The sequence below is a fragment of the Oryctolagus cuniculus genome, chromosome 8, assembly GCF_964237555.1.
Source record: "Oryctolagus cuniculus chromosome 8, mOryCun1.1, whole genome shotgun sequence".
NCBI lineage: Eukaryota > Metazoa > Chordata > Mammalia > Lagomorpha > Leporidae > Oryctolagus > Oryctolagus cuniculus.
The window spans coordinates 118,965,732-118,984,433 of record NC_091439.1 but is presented as its reverse complement, the minus strand read 5'-3'; the positions used below and the strand labels follow the sequence as shown (position 1 = coordinate 118,984,433).

The 18,702-nt window shown below is 47.7% G+C and overlaps 1 protein-coding gene and 1 long non-coding RNA gene across 9 annotated transcripts in view; one reads left to right on the top strand and one right to left on the bottom strand.

Annotated features, from left to right (window-relative positions):
* FBXO25 (F-box protein 25) overlaps window positions 1-3,106 on the top strand; it is a 38,820-nt gene extending 35,714 nt beyond the window's left edge. For 4 of the 8 annotated variants that reach the window (XM_017339324.3, XM_008251566.4, XM_070047258.1 and 1 more), the window contains exons 10-11: window positions 1,770-1,796; window positions 2,239-3,106. In XM_017339324.3, the coding sequence (XP_017194813.2) occupies window positions 1,770-1,796; window positions 2,239-2,328 (117 nt within the window). In that variant the 3' untranslated portion in view covers window positions 2,329-3,106. The remainder of the gene's footprint in view (window positions 1-1,769; window positions 1,797-2,238) is intronic. The other 4 variants (XM_017339326.3, XM_070047257.1, XM_070047260.1 and 1 more) reach the window with 1 other exon arrangement.
* A 7,338-nt stretch (window positions 3,107-10,444) lies between these two features.
* On the bottom strand, window positions 10,445-15,890 carry LOC138843403 (uncharacterized). The gene is made up of 2 exons (XR_011378087.1): window positions 13,770-15,890; window positions 10,445-13,402 (listed from the first exon to the last, which is right to left on the bottom strand). It is a non-coding gene; the product is annotated as an uncharacterized lncRNA (long non-coding RNA).
* Window positions 15,891-18,702: the final 2,812 nt, after the last annotated feature.

The following is an 18,702-nucleotide window of genomic DNA, read 5'->3' as shown; positions in this document are numbered from 1 at the left end:
TTTAAACTGATTTTCTAGCTTCACAAAGGCATTTGTCTGTGGTGAGAATCAGACTGGGTCTCCTCTGTGAGGCCCTGGAGGTTGGTGGTTACCTCGCAGCCGCTCACAGTTCTGAGTGCAGGTGCACGGGTGTGGAACAGTGCCATTCCCCGGCTGCTCCTGCTGGGATCACATTACCTCCTGTCCTGCTGTAGCTGTCCAGGTGCAGAGCAGTCATGGAATCACAGGCCTGGGGCTGTCTTGGGTGTGGCCACAGCAGGTCCCCAGGCCAGACAACTGTTGGTGTTCTGTAGCATCTCCCTGGCTGCTTGTGTTGACTGAGAAACTCAAGTAACATCAGACCTACTAACAAACGGGGAGGGAGCTCTGAGTTCTTCCCTGGCCCCAGACCATCCACCAGCCAGGCCATGGTTATGTGCCTAGTAGGGCTTCTGCCAGACGGGGGCTGTGCCCTGGCTCAGAACACACGGGAAGCTGGTTTTGTCTGTGGACTCCCTTTCTTGCCTTTTTTTTTTTTTTTTTTAAAAAGATGCAAGTAATTTACTTGGGAGGCAGAGTTAGAGGTCTTCCATCTGCTGGTTCACTCCCCCAGTGGCCTCCACAGCCAGAGCTGGGCCCATCTGTAGGCAGGAGCCAGGCGCTGCTTCTGAGACGCCCATGTGGGTACAGGGGCCCAAACACTTGGGCCATCTTCTGCTTTCCCAGGCAGAGAGCTGGATGAGAAGTGGGGCAGCCAGGACACGAACCGGCGCCCATGTGGGATGCCAGCACTGCAGGTGGATGTGTAACCTACTACACCACAGTGCTGGCCTTTAAGGACTAGCCTCAGTGGCCCCTGGAGAGTCCAGTGAGGTGACCTTGCTGGGTTCCAAGGCTGGACAGAGTTGTGCCCTCTGCTTCTCCAGCTGTCAGAAACTGAGCTTGTAGGGTGGGCAGGGGAAGCTGGGACAAGGATTGGGCACTTCTGTTTCCTTGAAGCCAGGGCTGGCCCCGTGGGCATCAGAGCAAAACAGTAGCTGGGACAGGGCTGCTGTGGAGCAGTTGAGACCGGGACAGAGCAGGGTTCTGGAGGTTGGGCTGGCTCGGGCGGCCACAGAGAGAAGCTGATCTTGCTGCACATGGGGCACAAGCACACAGGGATCCAGGGCGCCCCCAAGTCTGCCCACGTGTGAGACGAGCATGCCGACTCCTCAGTGAACTCCTGTGTTGCTGCCTTGCTGCTGCCAGTCTGAGACTTGAGACAGAAGTGCTTTTCCAAGAAAATTTTCTCGGGTGCCTTCAAGTCCTGTGGGAACTCGGGGTGTCTGATGGGGCGCTGCACGCTGTCCTCGTGCTGTGCTGGAACTCGGGGTGTCTGATGGGGCGCTGCACACTGTTCTAATACTGTGATATAACTCAGGGTGCCTGATGGGGCGCTGCATGCTGTCCTCGTGCTGTGCTGGAACTAGGGGTGTCTGATGGGCCCTGTGTGCTGTTCTAATACTGAGATATAACTCGGGGGTGTCTGGGGCACTGCACGCTGTTCTAATACTGTGATATAACTTGGGGTGTCTGATGGGGCGCTGCACGCTGTCCTTGTGCTGTGCTGGAACTCGGGGTGTTTGATGGGGAGCTGTGTGCTGTTCTCAGTCACTGTGCCTGACGTCCAGTGGCTTTTGTGAATGACGTGCTCTAACCCTGACAGCCCTCCGCAGTCTGGCTCTTTCTAATCCTGACTTTTCTCTCTCCTCCCCTTGCTGCACTCCTTGCCGACTCTTCTGTTTTCCAAGGACTACCACCTTGCTTTACTGTTCAAGGTACTGCCCTGTGGTCCACACATGCAATGTCGGGCCCTGCAGCAGCTGAGCAGGAACCAGCACCCGAGTGATCGGGGCTTAGCCTGAAGGGAAGCTCTGGCCGAGAGGGTCAGGACCGACAGACGCGCGGGCCCCGCACGTCCCTGAGATGAGGTCCACAAAATGGATTGTCCTTTTGCCACTTGCCCTGAGCAGTGGAATTGTCAGCTCTACCCGCTGCCTGCACAGGAGCCTCCTGGGGTTGAGGGAGGAGTGGTGGGGCAGGAGGACAGGAAGGGGGGAGTGAGGCAGAGACCTGGTTCTGAGACTGCCTGGGCAACCACGCGAGGCAAGCTGGCCGTTGTTGCAGTAATTCTGTTAGAGGTGGGGCTGGGGTCCACATGGCCACAGGAGCAGGGCTGATGGCTGTATAGTGCTTCTGACCTATCCCCTCCCCCTGCAGGACTCTGGACACCCCTGCACTGCGGCCGACCCCAACAGCTGCTTCACGCCTGTGTCTCCCCAGCACTTCATCGACCTCTTCAAGTACTGAGACTGCTGGCACCCGCCGTGACCAGATGCAGCAATCGGGGTTGGGGGACTGGCCATGTCCTCCCCCAAGGCCTGCACTTTCAGAAAAAGCCGGAAATAACGGGCAGTGTTCAGGGTGCTGAGCCTGGAAGCACGGGCTGGGTTTCCACCTTTGAGGGGGTCGGGGGATGCAAGCAAATCATTTCATTTCTTTCCTTAAAACTTGTAAGCATACTGAAATTTGTAATTTTACATATTTTATAAGAATGGACCAAAATATTAGGGGTTTCAGCCCCACATTCTGTGCTGAACTGACACAAATGGCCAAGAATATGCTTCTTAAATGTCAAATTACAGCTTCCCAATGTTCTGGTAATTGGGGGTGGAGGTAAAACAGTTGATCCTTGTAAATACATTGTGCAGAATATTTATTTTTTCTTAAAATGTATTTTCACGATGTCACTGGCCATGTCCACATGAGCCTCTCTGGATACAAATGGACCTGGAAGCTGTCATTGTCCAGTGTCCTTGGGGCTATGAGCTGTGCAGACCACCAGCAGTCATGGCCAGGAACAGCTGGTGATCACCAGATTTTACTGTGTCGACTACTTTTATAAACAAAATGATAAATCGTGTGTCCTGACTGCATTGTGGTTTTCCATCATGCTGAAAGAAACACTGTTAGTGATTTTGATATCATTTACTTAAGTCTTTCAAAGACTTTTAAAATAATACATGTCTATTTCAGAAAATTTTGAAAACGGGTCTATAAAAGAAAATAAAATTCATCCATAATCAGACACTGCAGGAAAGAGACATTTTGTCTGTTTTCATCTTACACGGTCAGATGCCTAGCAAACCAATTTAAATACCTGTGGCACATTTATGAATACGAGACAACAGATTTGGGCTTGAACACTTGGACACCCAGGAGTGCACTTGTGACTCAGGTTTCCAACCAGATACCTGCAGATGCACACGTTGGACTTTCTCCTGAACCGCCAAAGCCCTTGTGTTCACATTGTCCATGCACATTTTCATGGGCACCGTGAACACCATGCATTTCACCTCACTTGATGGCCAGGCCATGAACACCCTACGTGCAAAATCAAACACCCTACAAACCATTTAATTGCATGTGCTAATCCATGAACACTGGATGTTCCACTTTGACAACTGACTGCATGGTTGCCCTGTGACCACAGTGCAATCTAACTGCCCCCAGGGCACCCTGCATCCTAATTCACCTTCATCACTGGCCCTGTGAACATTCTCTGTTCCACTTCATTTGATGAACACATTTATGTTCCAGTTCGTTTAATTCAGGCTGCGTGAACGCTTCTTTTTTTTTAACACACCCACATAAACAACCTTCGTTGTACATTAATGTATGACCATGCCCGTGAACACCGTATGACCACACAACAAACACTATATTCCACTTCACGTCATGACTGCGACCATGAAGATCCTGTGTTCTTGTTACGGCCAGGTCTAAAAATCCCTGTATTCTGCATTTTCTGATGGCCCATGAGACACCACGTATCCCACGTTCAATTTATGGCTATCCCCAAGAATACCTTTCTACTTCATTTTATGCACAGAACTGCAAACACCCTAAATTCCAGTTCATCTTATGGCTGATACCACACCACCCTGTATTCTGCTGTTTCTTGTAACTGGCTCTCTGAATACTATATTCCACTTAATTTTGTGAATGGCTGCAAGACAACGTACATTCCAGTTTATTTTATGGCTGGCTCTGTGAGCACACCACCTGCCACTTCACCTTATGACCAGGCCCACAAGCACCGTAATTTCCACTTCATCTTATGAACAGACCCATCAGCACTGTACACTTCACTTCATGACCAAGTTCATGGACACACTGCATTCACCCACATTCCATGAACAGCCCAGGTCACGCTTCACTGTGTGACTGGCTCCACGAACACCCTGCACCCACTTCATTTTATAATCAGCCCCAAGAGCACTCTGCATTCCACTGCATTTTGGTAACACATCCAAAACATCCTACATTCCAGTTCTAATGAACAGATTCGTAAGCACCCTGCATTTCTCTAGGTTTTTTGACCCACCCTATGAACACCCTGAATTCTACTTCATTTTGTAACCAACCCTATGAAAAAACTGTATTCCACTTCATTGAAAGTATAGCTCCAAAGACAATATGTTTCACTTCAGTTGATGCCTGGCCCCTTGAGACCCAGTAATCAGTAGTTCGTTTTGTCATGGACCCCTTGAACAACTTAAATTCCACTTCATTGAAAGTGTGGCCCCAGGAGCACCCTATATTCTATTTCATTTAATGACCAGCACCACAGATACCCTACATTTCACTTCATTTTGTCAACAGACCCATCAACAAACTACAAATTAATTTTATCACTAGCCCTGTCAACACCATATATTCCATTTCATTTCATGACTGGTCCAATGAACACCTCCATTCCCCTTTACTTTTTTTGAACAGATTCATAAACAACTAGCATTCAATGTTCATTTTATAATCATCCCTGAAACCTCTCATACTCATGTCCCATGAACACCCTGCATTAAGCTTCATTTTGTGACTGGCCCCATGAATGGCCAACACTCTACTTCATTCTGTGTGAGCCCCAGGAACAACAAACATTGCACTTGATTCTCTGTGTGGCCCTTTGGACGGCAAACATTCCACCTCGCACTGTGTGTGACCCCAGAAACACCCTGTGATACACAGCATTTTGGGAGCAGCCCCAAGACAATGCTGTATTTGTCTACATTTTATGATCAGCTCCATGAAACTGCAGTATAACTGCAAGTTATACTTTATTGTAAGACTGGCCCGGTGAATATTATACATTTTGCTTCACTCTGACCCCAGAAATACCCTGCATTTCATGACCAGCCCAATAAACACCCTTCATTCCTCTTCATTTTTTGACCAGTGTTTTTCCCCTGAGTGATCGACCTCTTTCTTAATGGTCATTTGCAAAACTGGCTCTACAGCATCAAACAGATGAGCAACCCTTATCATCTCCGCATTGGGCTGTTCTAACTCCAGTCTACACTGTGCATCTGTGCGTCTGGTAAGCCAGCAGTGGATCCAGGTAGTGATTCCGGCAGCTCACGGTGTTACCTGCCCGTGCAGATGCTCGTGAGTGTGCGTGACTGCTGTAAGGGCATTTCCTTCTTTCTTGGTGCTGGGTAAGAGTTGGGGCTGTTCTTACCACGTTACTTTCTTCTTCAGAGGCTAATAATCCCTTGAGGTCTCAGTTCCAATTTGCCAGGACCCCTCTGCTTGATGTGATGTTGTGGGCTGAGCTGTTCTGTGGAGTCATACATACATGCTTTGAGCTTGTAAACTGAGCACTTCCTGCTTAAAAGCAACTGTGCCCCTCCCCTGGCACACTGCAGCCAGCCCATACTGTGAATGCAGGTAGGCCAGCCCCCAGCACAGCTGGGAAATGGAGGCCTCTACCACTAAGAAGAGCCAGACAAACACAGAAGAAAGAAAGTTTTGAGCCCATGATTACTTGCAGGTGGTCAGACGAGAATCAGCCGTAAATGTATGCATTCACACAGAATCCTGAATGCAGACCCTGTTAGGCTGCCTCTTGTCATTGTATTAGACTCAGTCATGAGTCTGTTTGCAGTGCAGAGGAGGCAGAGGGACCTAGGAGTCCGGCCCCAGACCTCTCCCACAGGTATTGCCACGCACTCCATACTCCGTGCCCCCACTGCTCACCCAGGTGCCACTCTGCCTCCTAGCCTCTGTGTGGCCCTCCTACCGCAACTTCCCTTTGTGGGTTGAGGCGTTTCTCACTTCATCTGTGAGCAGGCGCACATCACAGTGGCCAGCAGAGTTGCAAGGGGCACCTGCGTGCTGGCTGCACACACGGGCACAAGTGCCTTACGTGCTGACTGCAGAATCAAACCCTCATGCAGGATCTTTGTATGCTGATCTCGTATCCTGCAACCTTGCTAAAATAGTGCATTAGCTCCAAGAGTGGTAGCGCTGTATCCAGACTGATGTCATGTGCACATAGACAGTTTCACTTCTTCCTTTCAGTCTAACTGCTGTTTCCTGTTCTTGCCCAGCTAGGCCCTCTAGCCCAACGCTGAGCAGACATGGCAAGAGCTGACATCCTTGTCTTAGTCCTGAAACCAGTGGAATACTTCCATCCTTCAACCTCGCCAGCGAGGTCCGCTGTGGGGTCTTCAGGTTGAGGAAGTCCGCTTCTGTCGCGAGTTTGTTGTATATCATGTGAGAGTGATAGGTTTTCCCCTCGTTCTATCAGTGAGGTGTAATCACACTGTTTCTGGATGTTGAGCAGACTGTGCCTTCCTCAGTTACACCCACTTGGTCACAGTGTGGCTTTAGACCCACCTGTTGGACGTGGCATGCTGGTATTTTAATGAGGATTTTTGAATCTGTTTTTTTATGAGATGTAGGTCTTTGGCCTCTTTTCTTGTGATGTCTTTGGTTTTGGTGAAAAAGGACCAGATAGGATGAGCCCAGAATGCCCCCCTCCACCCTGTGGGAGGTGACGACTTCCTGTCGCTACCCCCTTACACAAAGAACCAAGAGCCAAGGAGAACTCCTGTGGCTGTCTCAGCGGAGACTCCCTTTTGCACAGTCCTTGCCTTGTAACTGACAGGAGGAGGCTGTTTTCCTGGGATGTCCTGGGAGAAGCCTGCAGAGAACCAACTCAGAAGAGCTGCTGTGATGCTGTGCTCTGTGGCCAGCAGTAGGTCCAGGGCCACCTCTGAAAACCAGTGCATGAAATATACACCTCCCCCTACTCTCCACAAGGGCAGAGGATTGAAGCAAGTGTGGAGGAAACTTGAGGGCCTGGGTGGCCAGCAACTCCACCCAAGGGCTCTGACGCCCGATGCCCCTTGGCTGGAGGTCCAGTTTCCACACTGTTCTCAGCTTGTTGCACCCTTGCCTGTCTAAAGGCAATTGCAGCTTCAGGCTTCCCTCACACGCCCCATCCTGGCCCGCCCCTGCCACTGCCCTGCGGTGGAAACACGCTTGACTTAAGACCCAGTTTGGACCAAACTGGTCTGCTCGGACACGACTCAGAGCTGTGATGTCCACCCGTCAGGCTCACAGCAGGCAACTGGTGCAGGGTGGGATGCCTTCACCTTTCACCCCCTCCTGCATGTCCCTGTGACAAAGCCCACTGCACTGACGGTGCAGAGGCCTGCAGTGGCACAGGCCCACTCGGGTTCCGGGGAAAGCCGTGCCCTCCATCCTCTTCCCTCAGTCCTGTCACACTGTAGGGAGCAGAAATTAAACAGCTCCAGCGTAGTATTAGCAAGAAACATCAAGAGCTACGCTGACTGCAAAGATCAGCACGGACTTGGTAAGAACCACGTTGGCCCCCACAGCCTCCTGGGACCTGATCAGCCCCACACTGACCACCAAAAGTGAGTATCAGCTGCAGACTGACGAGGCCCAGGGAAAATCCCTGAACACTCTCCTGAAAGCAGCAGAGTGAAAGCTCTGGGTTCACCCACTGCACTGAGACCTTCCCGTGAGAGAGTTCTCCCGGCCAGCCCTGCTCGCCCGACGCCAAGGCTCTGCTCTCGTCCAACACTGAGCCTGCTTGCCTGCCAAGGCCCTGTGCTCACCCTACATGGAAGCTCTGCTCACCTGAAGTGGAGAGTCCACTCACTCGCCCTTCAAGACCCGCATCCTTCCGCCCAGAGGCAGCACCACCCCCCATGCGGATGCTGCAAGAATCCGCCTCTGTGGCTACGGCACGTGAGGAGCACCGGAGGTACTGTGGGAACCTTGGGTGGTCAGTTTGCCCAGTGTGTTGTGAGAATTAGAACGTGTGCCTTTCCCACTCTTAATAAAATCCTTACCGGAACCAACACAGCCTTGGTGCCGTTACTGCGCTAAGGCAGAGAGGTGACTGGCAGGAAGAGGTGTCAGGAGCAGTGGCCAGGGATGAAGCACAGATTTTCCTCACCTGACCGTTGAGGCTTCCATGGGCACAGCTCCCACGGCACTGCCAGGGGCCGGGCGGACCCCACGCAGAGCGGGACCCTCCCACGGCACTGCCAGGGGGCCGGGCGGACCCCATGCAGAGCGGAACCGCGCCCTTCCTGCTTCACCAGCATCTTTCCACGCACTCACAATGAGCAACCCAAAGAATTAAGGACACGGTAAAAAGAAGGAACTACTCAGAAGCTCAACCTGGGGTGAAAGACTGGGGCACTGAGACTACAAAAGCACGGGAGGACAGCGGCTGCCCACTACGACGCCAGCATCCCAGGTGGGCACGGGTTCAAGTCCCAGCTGTTCCAGCTCCCTGCTAATGCACCCGGGAAAGCAGCAGAGGTCCCAGCACCAGCCCCGTGGTCCCTTCTCTGATGCTTCTGTTGGTTAATCTCCACATACTGTGGACTGCTTGTGTTTCCTTCTCCCAGATACTTTGTGGTGTTTGTTTTCTGAAGTTGACTAAGAACATGATCTTCCCTGGAGGAGGCCCGCATGGCTGTGCCTGCAGCTGTGGCTGGAGCTGCCGTGGACGTCGGTCGCGCCCCGCCCCCGGCTGCACTGTCTTGGGTCAGGTGCTGTCCAGTCTCGAGCAGGGGAGCTGCTGGCCCTTCTGCCACTGCAGAGCTGTTTCCTGCCCCAGCTGTCAGTCTGCTTTATATATTTTGGAACTCTGATGTTTGGTACAAATGTATTTATTTTCCTGGAGAATTTTAAAACTTGAGCCAACTGAAGGTGAGATTATAACAGGTCTGGACATCGCTGGGATGGGGTGAAGACAACCGTGGCTGGCGAGAGGCTGGAAGCAGTGCGCGAGGCCTGGAGTTGGCACGTGTTTCCTGCTGAGGCACGCAAATGCGATTTGGCTGTGCAACTGTCTCAGCTGAGCTGAAGCAGCGTGGAGCAGCCCTGGCCATCCACGCACAGGCGAGCACGGCCGTGTCCTGCCACACTGCAAGCGGCTGACGCCGGAGTTTCACAGATTTTCATCTGCCACAGAGCACTTCACCGTCTCACTGCTGAGAAAGGTAGAATCCGTCCTTCCCCGTGGGTACGGCCACACGCGGCTGCAGCCTGCCAACCTGTGATTGGTCCTGCCCCCTCTTTTTGCATTTTCCAGTCACACTTGGCAAACAATGTTGCTTTTTCTGTCCTTATTATCCTGTTTCTTGATGGCCAAAGTAACATACGTACATTGTAGAGTTTTTTTTAAAAGGCCCAAAGACTTTAGCAGGCTACGCAGCTCTGTCCGCTCTGCTCTCAGCCGCCTTTCTCTTGCCTCACTCGTTGAAGATGCAGGGTGGGGCCTGCAGAGGGCAGGGCCAGGGTGCACCCACCGATCTGCCACCTGCGGATCCCACACCCAGCCTGGACTCTTCCAGTGCCTGTGTGTCGTGCTCCAGAGGCTTCCTACAGAACAGGGCCACCACCAGCTCCTTGGGGCCCACAGGCCATTCTGATCTCCAAGAGAAAGTGTGGAAACCCTAGTCTCCAAAACAGGGGTGGGGACACTTTGTTCTGACCAGGTTATAGCATCATTGTGGGCCATGCAGAATTATCAACTTAGAAATTAGCCTGGAGAGTTTTCAAGATGGCAGAATAGAGAGGGCGCTTACTGCTCCAGTCTAGAGGAAGGCAGTTTAAAAAACGTGGAGCGAGCAATCTCAGGGAAGAGTTAGGGGGAAACCGCAGAGGAGATTCTTGCAGATTAGAGGGGCACTGTGGACCTACATGGAGGGCATGAATGTGTACAAGTCAGGACCCCAGCGGCCGAGAGCCTCAGCACCAGCTATGGAGGGAGATGAGACCCACCTGCAGCAGCCCTAGCCACTGTGATGAAGCTGCGGAAGAGCCCGACATGACTCCAGCTTGGGGCCCTGGGGGGACAGTGTACTTGCCCACCCAGAGGGGAAAAAAGGGGCACACTTTTCTCTCCCCGACCACCTGGCACCTGCGTACTGTAACTAGTGGAGAGGTCGGGCGCCATTTTGGACATGCATAACAGCTGTGCCAACTTGTGTCCCCGCGCCCAGCAGCCAGCTGAGAGGAGCCGCCTGAGTCTGGCTGGGAGAATTGACAGGGGGCTGGGTGCTCGTGGCTGAGGGAGCCTTGTGTGCCAGGACTGTGAAAAGACTGTGGCTGCGTGTGAGGGCACACGGTGTGGCTGGGACTTTGGGCAGACACTGTGGCTGGGACTTTGGGCAGACTCTGTGGGCAGCTCCACATGCCCAGGGCTCCCTGGTTCCCTGGCGAGGGTCACTGCTGCAGGATCTGGGTTCACACCGAGGACTGCACAGGTCCTTTGTATGGTTCTTGTGGCAGCACGGATGAAAACTGCACCCACTGGGGCTAGCACCCAGGCATTGGTCTCTAGGAGGTGACATGAGACTAAGCCAACAGAGCAGAACAAACCTCCCCTCTGATAATGCCCAACTTGAGTGTCACCTTGGACACTTCTTTCACTCTGGAGCACGATCAGAGCTCCCTGGCCACAGCCAGCACACATCTCAGGGTATTCACTGAAAGAGCAGACACCCCACTAATCCCCTGAGGCACGGTGTAAAGATAAAAGCCATCATGGGGGAAAAATAGCTCCACAAGTGCCTACAAACAAATGCAGCAATTCAAGAAACAAGAATAAGGAAGACAACATGACACCCCCAAAAGAACACAACACTTCAATACCAAAATGTGAAGATAAAGAGATTGATGAAATGCCAGAAATGGAATTCAAAAAAATTGATTGTAGGGCTACATAGATGTAATCAAAACCAAGTTCATGAGCTAAAGAAATCTATGCATGATTTCCCATAAAATTGAGATTTCAAGGAGAAATAAAATGAAATATTGGAAGTGAGGAATGCAATAGCACGAATAAAAAATGTGGTGGAAAGCCTTAAGAACAGACTCCGTGAGGCAGAATAAAGAACATCCAAATTAGAAGACAAATCTCTGGAAATTTTACAGGCAGACCAAGAAAAAAATTAGAAAACTAAAAAACTGTGTTGGAGATTACTGGGGTACTATCAAACAACCCAACATGCAGGTCATAGGAGTTCTTGAGGCCTGAGAAGACAGAATGAATTAGAAGGTCTTTTTAGTGAAATAATTATAGAAAATTTCCCTAATTTGGAGAAAGAAAGGGACATCCAAGTACAGGAAGCACATAGAACTCCTAATAGAAGTGGCCAGAAAAGATCCTCACCATGACACATTGTAATCAAACTCTCCACAGTAAAACAAAGATTCTAATGTGTGCACAAGAGAAACGCCAGAGTACTTTCACTGGATCTCCAGTTTGACTCACAGCTTACTTCTTATCACAGGGTAGGAGAGAATGGTGATATTTAGTCCTCATCTTAAGAGAAAAAAACTGTCAACCCAGAATACTGTACCCTGCCAAGCTCTCATTTATCAGTGAAGGTGAAATAAAGACCCTTCCATAACCAACAGAAATTGAAAAATTTTGTCACCACCCATCCAGCCCTGCAGAAGATGCTTAAGGATAAGCTACACACAGAAACACAGAAACACGGTCATCACTATGGAAGAAGGTGAAGGCAGAAAATCTCCCAGTAAAAGTACAAAGGAAATCCAAAGTAAAAAGTAGGAATATTTATGAGAAAATGGCAGGGCCAAGTCATTACTTATCAATAGTCACCTTGAATGTAAATGGCCTCAATTCTCCAGTTAAAAGGCACAGACTGGCTGAATGGATTAAAAAACAAAATCCATCTATTTGCTGCTTACAAGAAACACATTTCACCAACAAAGACGCACACAGACCAAAAGTGAAAGGATGCTAACAGAAACCAGATAAGAGCTAGTGTAGCCATCTTAATATCAGACAAAATAGACTTTAACACAAAAACTGTTAAAAAAAAAACACACTATATAAAGATTAAGGGATCAATTCAACAGGAATATGTAACTATTATAAACATATATACACTTAATTACAGGTTATCAGGCTATTTAAGAGAAATGTTAAGGGATCTAAAGGGAGACACAGACTCCAACACGATAGTAATGGAGGATTTCAGCACCCCACTTTAGGCAATGGACAGATCAACTTGACAGAAAATCAAAAAGGAAACAGCATATTTAATCAGCACTACAGACCAAATGGACTAACAGATACCTACAGAACTTTCTATCCTATATGTGCAGAATACATATTCTCACCAGCACATGGAACTTTCTCTAGGACAGACCACATGCCAGGCCATAATGCAAGTCTCAAGAAAATTAAAAAAAAATTAAGTCATACCATGCATCTTCTCTGACCACAATGAAGCTGGAAATCAAGAACTCAGGAATCTCTAGAGCATATATAAACACATGGAGATTAAACAACATGCTCCTGAATGAACAGTGGGTCATTGAAGAAATCAATAGAGAAATAAAAAAATTTCTGGAAACAAAGGAAGACAACAATACAACATATAAAACTATGGGATACAGCAAAAGCAGTATCAAGAGGAAAGTTTACCGCAGTTGGAGCCTACATCAAGAAATTGGAGAAGCACGAAACAAATGAGCTATCAATGCATCTCCAGGACCTAGAAAAACAACAGCAAACCAAACCCAAAACTAGTAGAAGAAATGACATAATTAAATAAAATTAAAACAAAAATAAACCAAAAATACAAAAGATCAGCGAAATGAAAAGCTGGTTTTTTTATTGACACACCATTGGCCCAACTAACTAAAAAAAGATGGAGAAGATGCAGATCAATAAAATTAGACAGGAAAAAGGAAATGTAACAAGATACCACAGAAATAAAAATCATCAGAAATTAATACAAATTTCAGCTGTAATGCCAACAAATCAGAAAACCTTGAAGAAATGGACAGATTCCTGGACACATGCAACATACCTAAATTGAGCCATGAAGACACAGAAAACTTAAATAGACCCATTACCAAGACAGAAATTGAATCAGTAACAAAGACCCTCACAGCAAAGAAAATCCTAGGACCAGAGGGCTTCATTGCTGAATTCTACCAGATATTTAAAATAGAACTACATCCAATTATTCTCAAGCTATTCAAAACAACTGCAAGGGAGGGAATCCACCTAAACTCCTTCTTTTTTTTATTTTTTTTTTTATTTTTGACAGGCAGAGTGGACAGTGAGAGAGAGAGACAGAGAGAGAAAGGTCTTCCTTTGCCGTTGGTTCACCCTCCAATGGCCGCCGCTGCAGCCGGCGCACCGCGCTGATCCGATGGCAGGAGCCAGGATCCAGGTGCTTTTCCTGGTCTCCCATGGGGTGCAGGGCCCAAGCACCTGGGCCATCCTCCACTGCACTCCCTGGCCATAGCAGAGAGCTGGCCTGGAAGAGGGGCAACTGGGACAGAATCCAGCGCCCCGACCGGGACTAGAACCCGGTGTGCCGGCGCCGCAAGGTGGAGGATTAGCCTATTGAGCCACGGCGCCGGCCTACCTAAACTCCTTCTATGAAGCCAGCATCATCTTAATTCCTAAATCTGAAAAAGATACAACAGAGAAGGAACTACAGATGCGTTTCCCTAATGAACACAGATGCAACAATCCTCAACAGAATACTAGCCAATTGAATCCAGCAACACATCAGAAAGATCATTCACCCAGACCAAGTGGGATTTATCCCTGGTATGCAGGGATATTTCAGCATTTGCAAATCAATCAATGTGGTACATCACATTAGCAAACTGAAGAACAAAAACCATATGATTATCTCAATAGATGCAGAAAAAGCATTTACTAAAATACAACACCCTTTCATGATGAAAACCCTTAAGCAAATTTGGTGTAGAAGGAACATTCCTCAACACAATCAAGGCAATTTATGACAAATGAATGGTCGGCATCCTATTGAATGGGGAAAGTTGGAAGCATTCCCACTAAGATATGGAACCAGGTAAGGATGCCCACTCTCACCACTGCTATTCAATATAGTCCTGGAAGTTTTATCCAGAGCCATCAAGCAAGAAAAATCAAAGGGATACAAATTGGGAAGGAGGAAGTCAAACTCTCCCTCTTTGCAGATGACATGAGTCTATATATATGGTATCCAAAAGACTCAGAGACTATTGGAACTCATAGAAGAGTTTGGTAAAGTGGCAGGATATAAACTCAACACACAAAAAATCAATATCCTTTGTAAACACAGACAAGGCCATGGCTGAGAAAGAACTTCTAAGATCAATCCATTCACAATAGCTACAAAAAAATTAAATACCTTGGAATAAATTTAACCAAGAATGTCAAAGATCTCTATGATGAGAATTACAAAAAAAGAAATAGAAGACGACACTCAAAAATGGAAAAATCTGCCACATTCATGGATTGGAAAGTCAGTGTCATCAAGATGTCCATACTACTGAAAGCAATTTACAGATTCAATGTGATACCAATCAAAATATCAAGGACATTCTTTTCATATAGAAAAAATGATACAGAAATTCATATGGGAACACAGGAGTCCTTGAATAGCTGAAGCAATCTTATACAACAAAAACAAAGCTGGAGGCATCACAATACCAGATTTTAAGACATACCATAGGGCAGTTATTATCAAGACAGCCTAGTACTAACATAAAAAGATTGATAGATCAATGGAACTGAATAGAAACTTCAGAAATCTACCTACACATCTATAATAATCTGATCTTTGATAAAGGAACTAAAATCAATCCCTGGAGCAAGGACAGCTGTTCAACAAATGGTGCTGTGAAACTGGATCTTTGCATGCACAAGTGTGAAGCAAGACCCCACCTAACACCTTACACAAAAATCCACTCAAAATAGATTAAAGACCTAAATTTCTGACCTGATGCCGTCAAATTATTAGAAAACGTTGGGGAAACTCTGTAAGACATTGGCGTAGGCAAAGAGCCTATGGAAAAGACCCTAGAGGCGCACAGGCAGTCAAAGGCAAAATTAACAAATGGGATTACATCAAATTGAAAGCTTCTGTACTGCAAAAAAAAAAAAAAAACAAAAACACTCAGCAAAGTGAAGAGGCAACTGACAGATGGGAAAAATTACTTGCGAACTATGCAACTGATAATGGATTAAAAACCAGAATATACAAAGAGATCAAGAAAACAACAACAAAACAACCCTTTTAAGAAATGGGCAAAGTACTTAGGCATTTTTCAAAAGAGGAAATCCAAATGGCCAAAAGACACACGAAAAAATGCTCAGGATCAGTAGCTGTCAGGGAAATACAAATCAAAACCACAATGAGAGGCCGGCACCGTGGCTCAATAGGCTAATCCTCCGCCTTGTGGCGCCAGCACACCGGGTTCTAGTCCCGGTTGGGGCACCAGATTCTGTCCCGGTTGCCCCTCTTCCAGGCCAGCTCTCTGCTGTGGCCCGGAAGTGCAGTGGAGGACGGCCCAAGTGCTTGTGCCCTGCACCCCATGGGAGACCAGGAGAAGCACTTGGCTCCTGCCTTCAGATCAGCGCAGTGCGCTGGCCGTGGCAGCCACTGGAGGGTGAACCAACGGCAAAGGAAGACCTTTCTCTCTGTCTCTCTCACTGTCCACTCTGCCTGTCAAAAAAAAAAAACAAAAAAAAACGAGGTTTCACCTCACCCCAGTTAGAATGGCTGTCATAACAATGCTGGTGAAGATGTAGGGAAAAGTTAACCTTAATCCACTGTCGGTGGGAATGCAAACTGGTAAAGCTGCTATGGAAGACAGTATGGAGATACCTCAGAAATCTGAATACAGACCTTCCACACGACCCAGCCATACCACTCCTGTGAATTTACCCAAGGGAAATGAAGTCAGCATATGAAAGAGTTACTGGGACCAGCACTGTGGCATAGTGGATAAAAGCTGCTGCCTGCAGTGCTGGCATCCTATGTGGGCATCGGTTTAAGTCCTGGCTGCTCCAATTCCAATCCAGCTCTCTGCTATGGCCTGGGAAAGCAGCAGAAGATGGCCCAAGCCCTTGGGGCCCTGCATCCACGTGGGAGACCTGGAAAAATCTCCTAGCTCCTTGCCCCTGGCTTCGGATCGGTGCAGCTCCAGCCGTTGCGGCCAATTGGGGAGTAAACCAGAGGATGGAAACCTCTCTCTCTCTCTGCCTCTCCTGTGTAACTCTTCAAGTAAAATAAATAAAGATTAAAAAAAAGAAAAAAGAGTTATCTGTACCCCCATGTTTATTGCAGCTCAATTCACAGTAGCTAAGATATGGAATAAACCCAAATGTATGTCAACTGAAAACTGAATAAAGAAATTATGAGGTGTGTACACCATGGAACACTACACAGCGGCAAAAAAAAAAAAAAAATCCTGTTGTTTGAAACAAAATAGATAAAACTGGAAAGCATCATACTTAGTGAAATAAGTTAGTTCCAAAAGGACAAATCTGTGAGAACTAACTAAAAGGAAATCTATAGAAGTGAAACTGACACTTGGAGATGTAGTGACTTTGCACATCCCTTGTCCCAACTGCTGAGGAACAGGTTTGGTTTTTTTTTGTTTTTTTTTTTTGTACAATTTGTTGAACTCTTTACTTAGAGTTAATCTCATGGGTATAAATTTAACTGAAAATAGATCTTAGTCTCTTAGAATGACATTCACTGTAAATAACACTCTGACCTCAGAATCAACCCTTAAGGCTTCCTGGTCTGGCTGAAAGGTCTGTAAGAGCATTTCAGGCATGGAAAGCCAAGACTCTGTGGCAAAAAATATCCTACACAGAGGATCTCTTTGAGACCTCAGTGGAAAAAAGGGGCCATCAAAGAAAGATGTACTTTTCTCTGAAGGGAGGAAAGAACTTCCACTTTGCTTATGCCTTGTCCAAATGCTAATGGAGTCTGTGGTCACAAAAGGCTTCCATAGCCTTGGCAGACCATGGCAAGAGCCTTGGGTGATCACTGACGTCATAAATAAGAGTGTTAAAGGAACAACAGAAGTCATTGTGTACTTACTCCCCATGTGGGACCTCTGTCCTTGATGAGCTGTGCTATGAGAAGTAACTGCAAATCTTGTTCTCAAACTGTTCTTTATACATTGCACATATGTGTGGATGCAAACTGTAGAAATCTGTGCTTAACATGGAGTTGGTCCTCTGTAAAATCAAAAAATGAACCATAATGAAGAAGGGGATGGGAGTCGGATGGGAGGGTGGGTATTGGGGAAAGAACCACTATGTTCCCAAGGTTGTGCCTATGAAAAACACATTCATTAAATAAAAACGTTAAAAAATTAAAAAAGAAAATATCTCTTAGTAAGAAAATAAGAATAGGGATAGGAGAGGGAGGAGGGAGAGGGGTGGGAGTATAGGTACTGTGGGAAGAGTCATTATGACCCTAAGGTTGTATTTATGAAATACATGAAGCGTGTACTCCTCAAATAAAAGGTTTCTGGGGGAAAATTAGCCTGCTGCTTGGGGCTGGTGCTGTCAAGTAGTGGGAAAAGCTGTCACCTGCAGTGCTGGCATCCCTGCGGGTGCTGGTGCCAGTCCTGGCTGCTCCACTTCCGATTCAGCTCCCTGCTAAGGAGCCTGGAAACGCAGCAGAAGGTACCTGGAGGAAGCTCCAGGCTCCTAGCTTCTGCCTGGTCCTGCCCTGGCTGTTGCAGCCATTTGGGAAATGAATCAGTGAACACATGATCTGTCTCCCTGTCTCTCTGTGTAATTCTTCCAATAAGTAGATAAATAAATAAATCTTTAAAGAAAAAAATTAGCGTGTTGTGGATTTATTGAATTTCGGGTTTTGTCTGCAGTTGCTTTGGCAGGGCTGGACTTCCCTGACCCCTGGACTAAAGGAAAAAATCACTTCTCAAAAATTAAAATGCAAATAAAGAAAACAGTGTTTCCCTTATCTTCCACTCACCACATTCAAGTTTGTTCGGCTTTCTTGAAAAGATAAATTATCTGAACTTTGTAATTTTTAAATCATAAAAATACTTCTAAAACTCTAATACAAATCCTGACTTAGTAAGAAAATTAATTTATGTTAAACAGAAGAAATCCCACAGGGAGCCATACCAGTGCCTATAAAATACTACCCAGTGCACTATCACCCTCTTGGGACAGCTGCCTGCATGGTTCTGACCATTTCCCAACGTAACCAGGAAACCAACAGCAGGTCTCAGAGCCATGGTGACCAACCTGAGAGGACCAGCCAGCCTCGGAAGCTGGCCCCACGTGGGTGACCAGCAGTGGGCACTGTTCCCCAGCTCAGCAGGCAGAACCAGCCCTTTGCCCAAGCTGTGCAGGCCCTATTCTGGTGCCAGCTATGTGCACACCCAGACAGGCAGCTCTCTCTCGGGTTCTCACAGGAAGCTGGGGCCTGGCGCCCGACTGCCACCGTGTGGGAACCCGGCAAAGGACAGCACAACCTTGGCCCTCACAAGGCCTGGCCCTGCCCCTCCCTT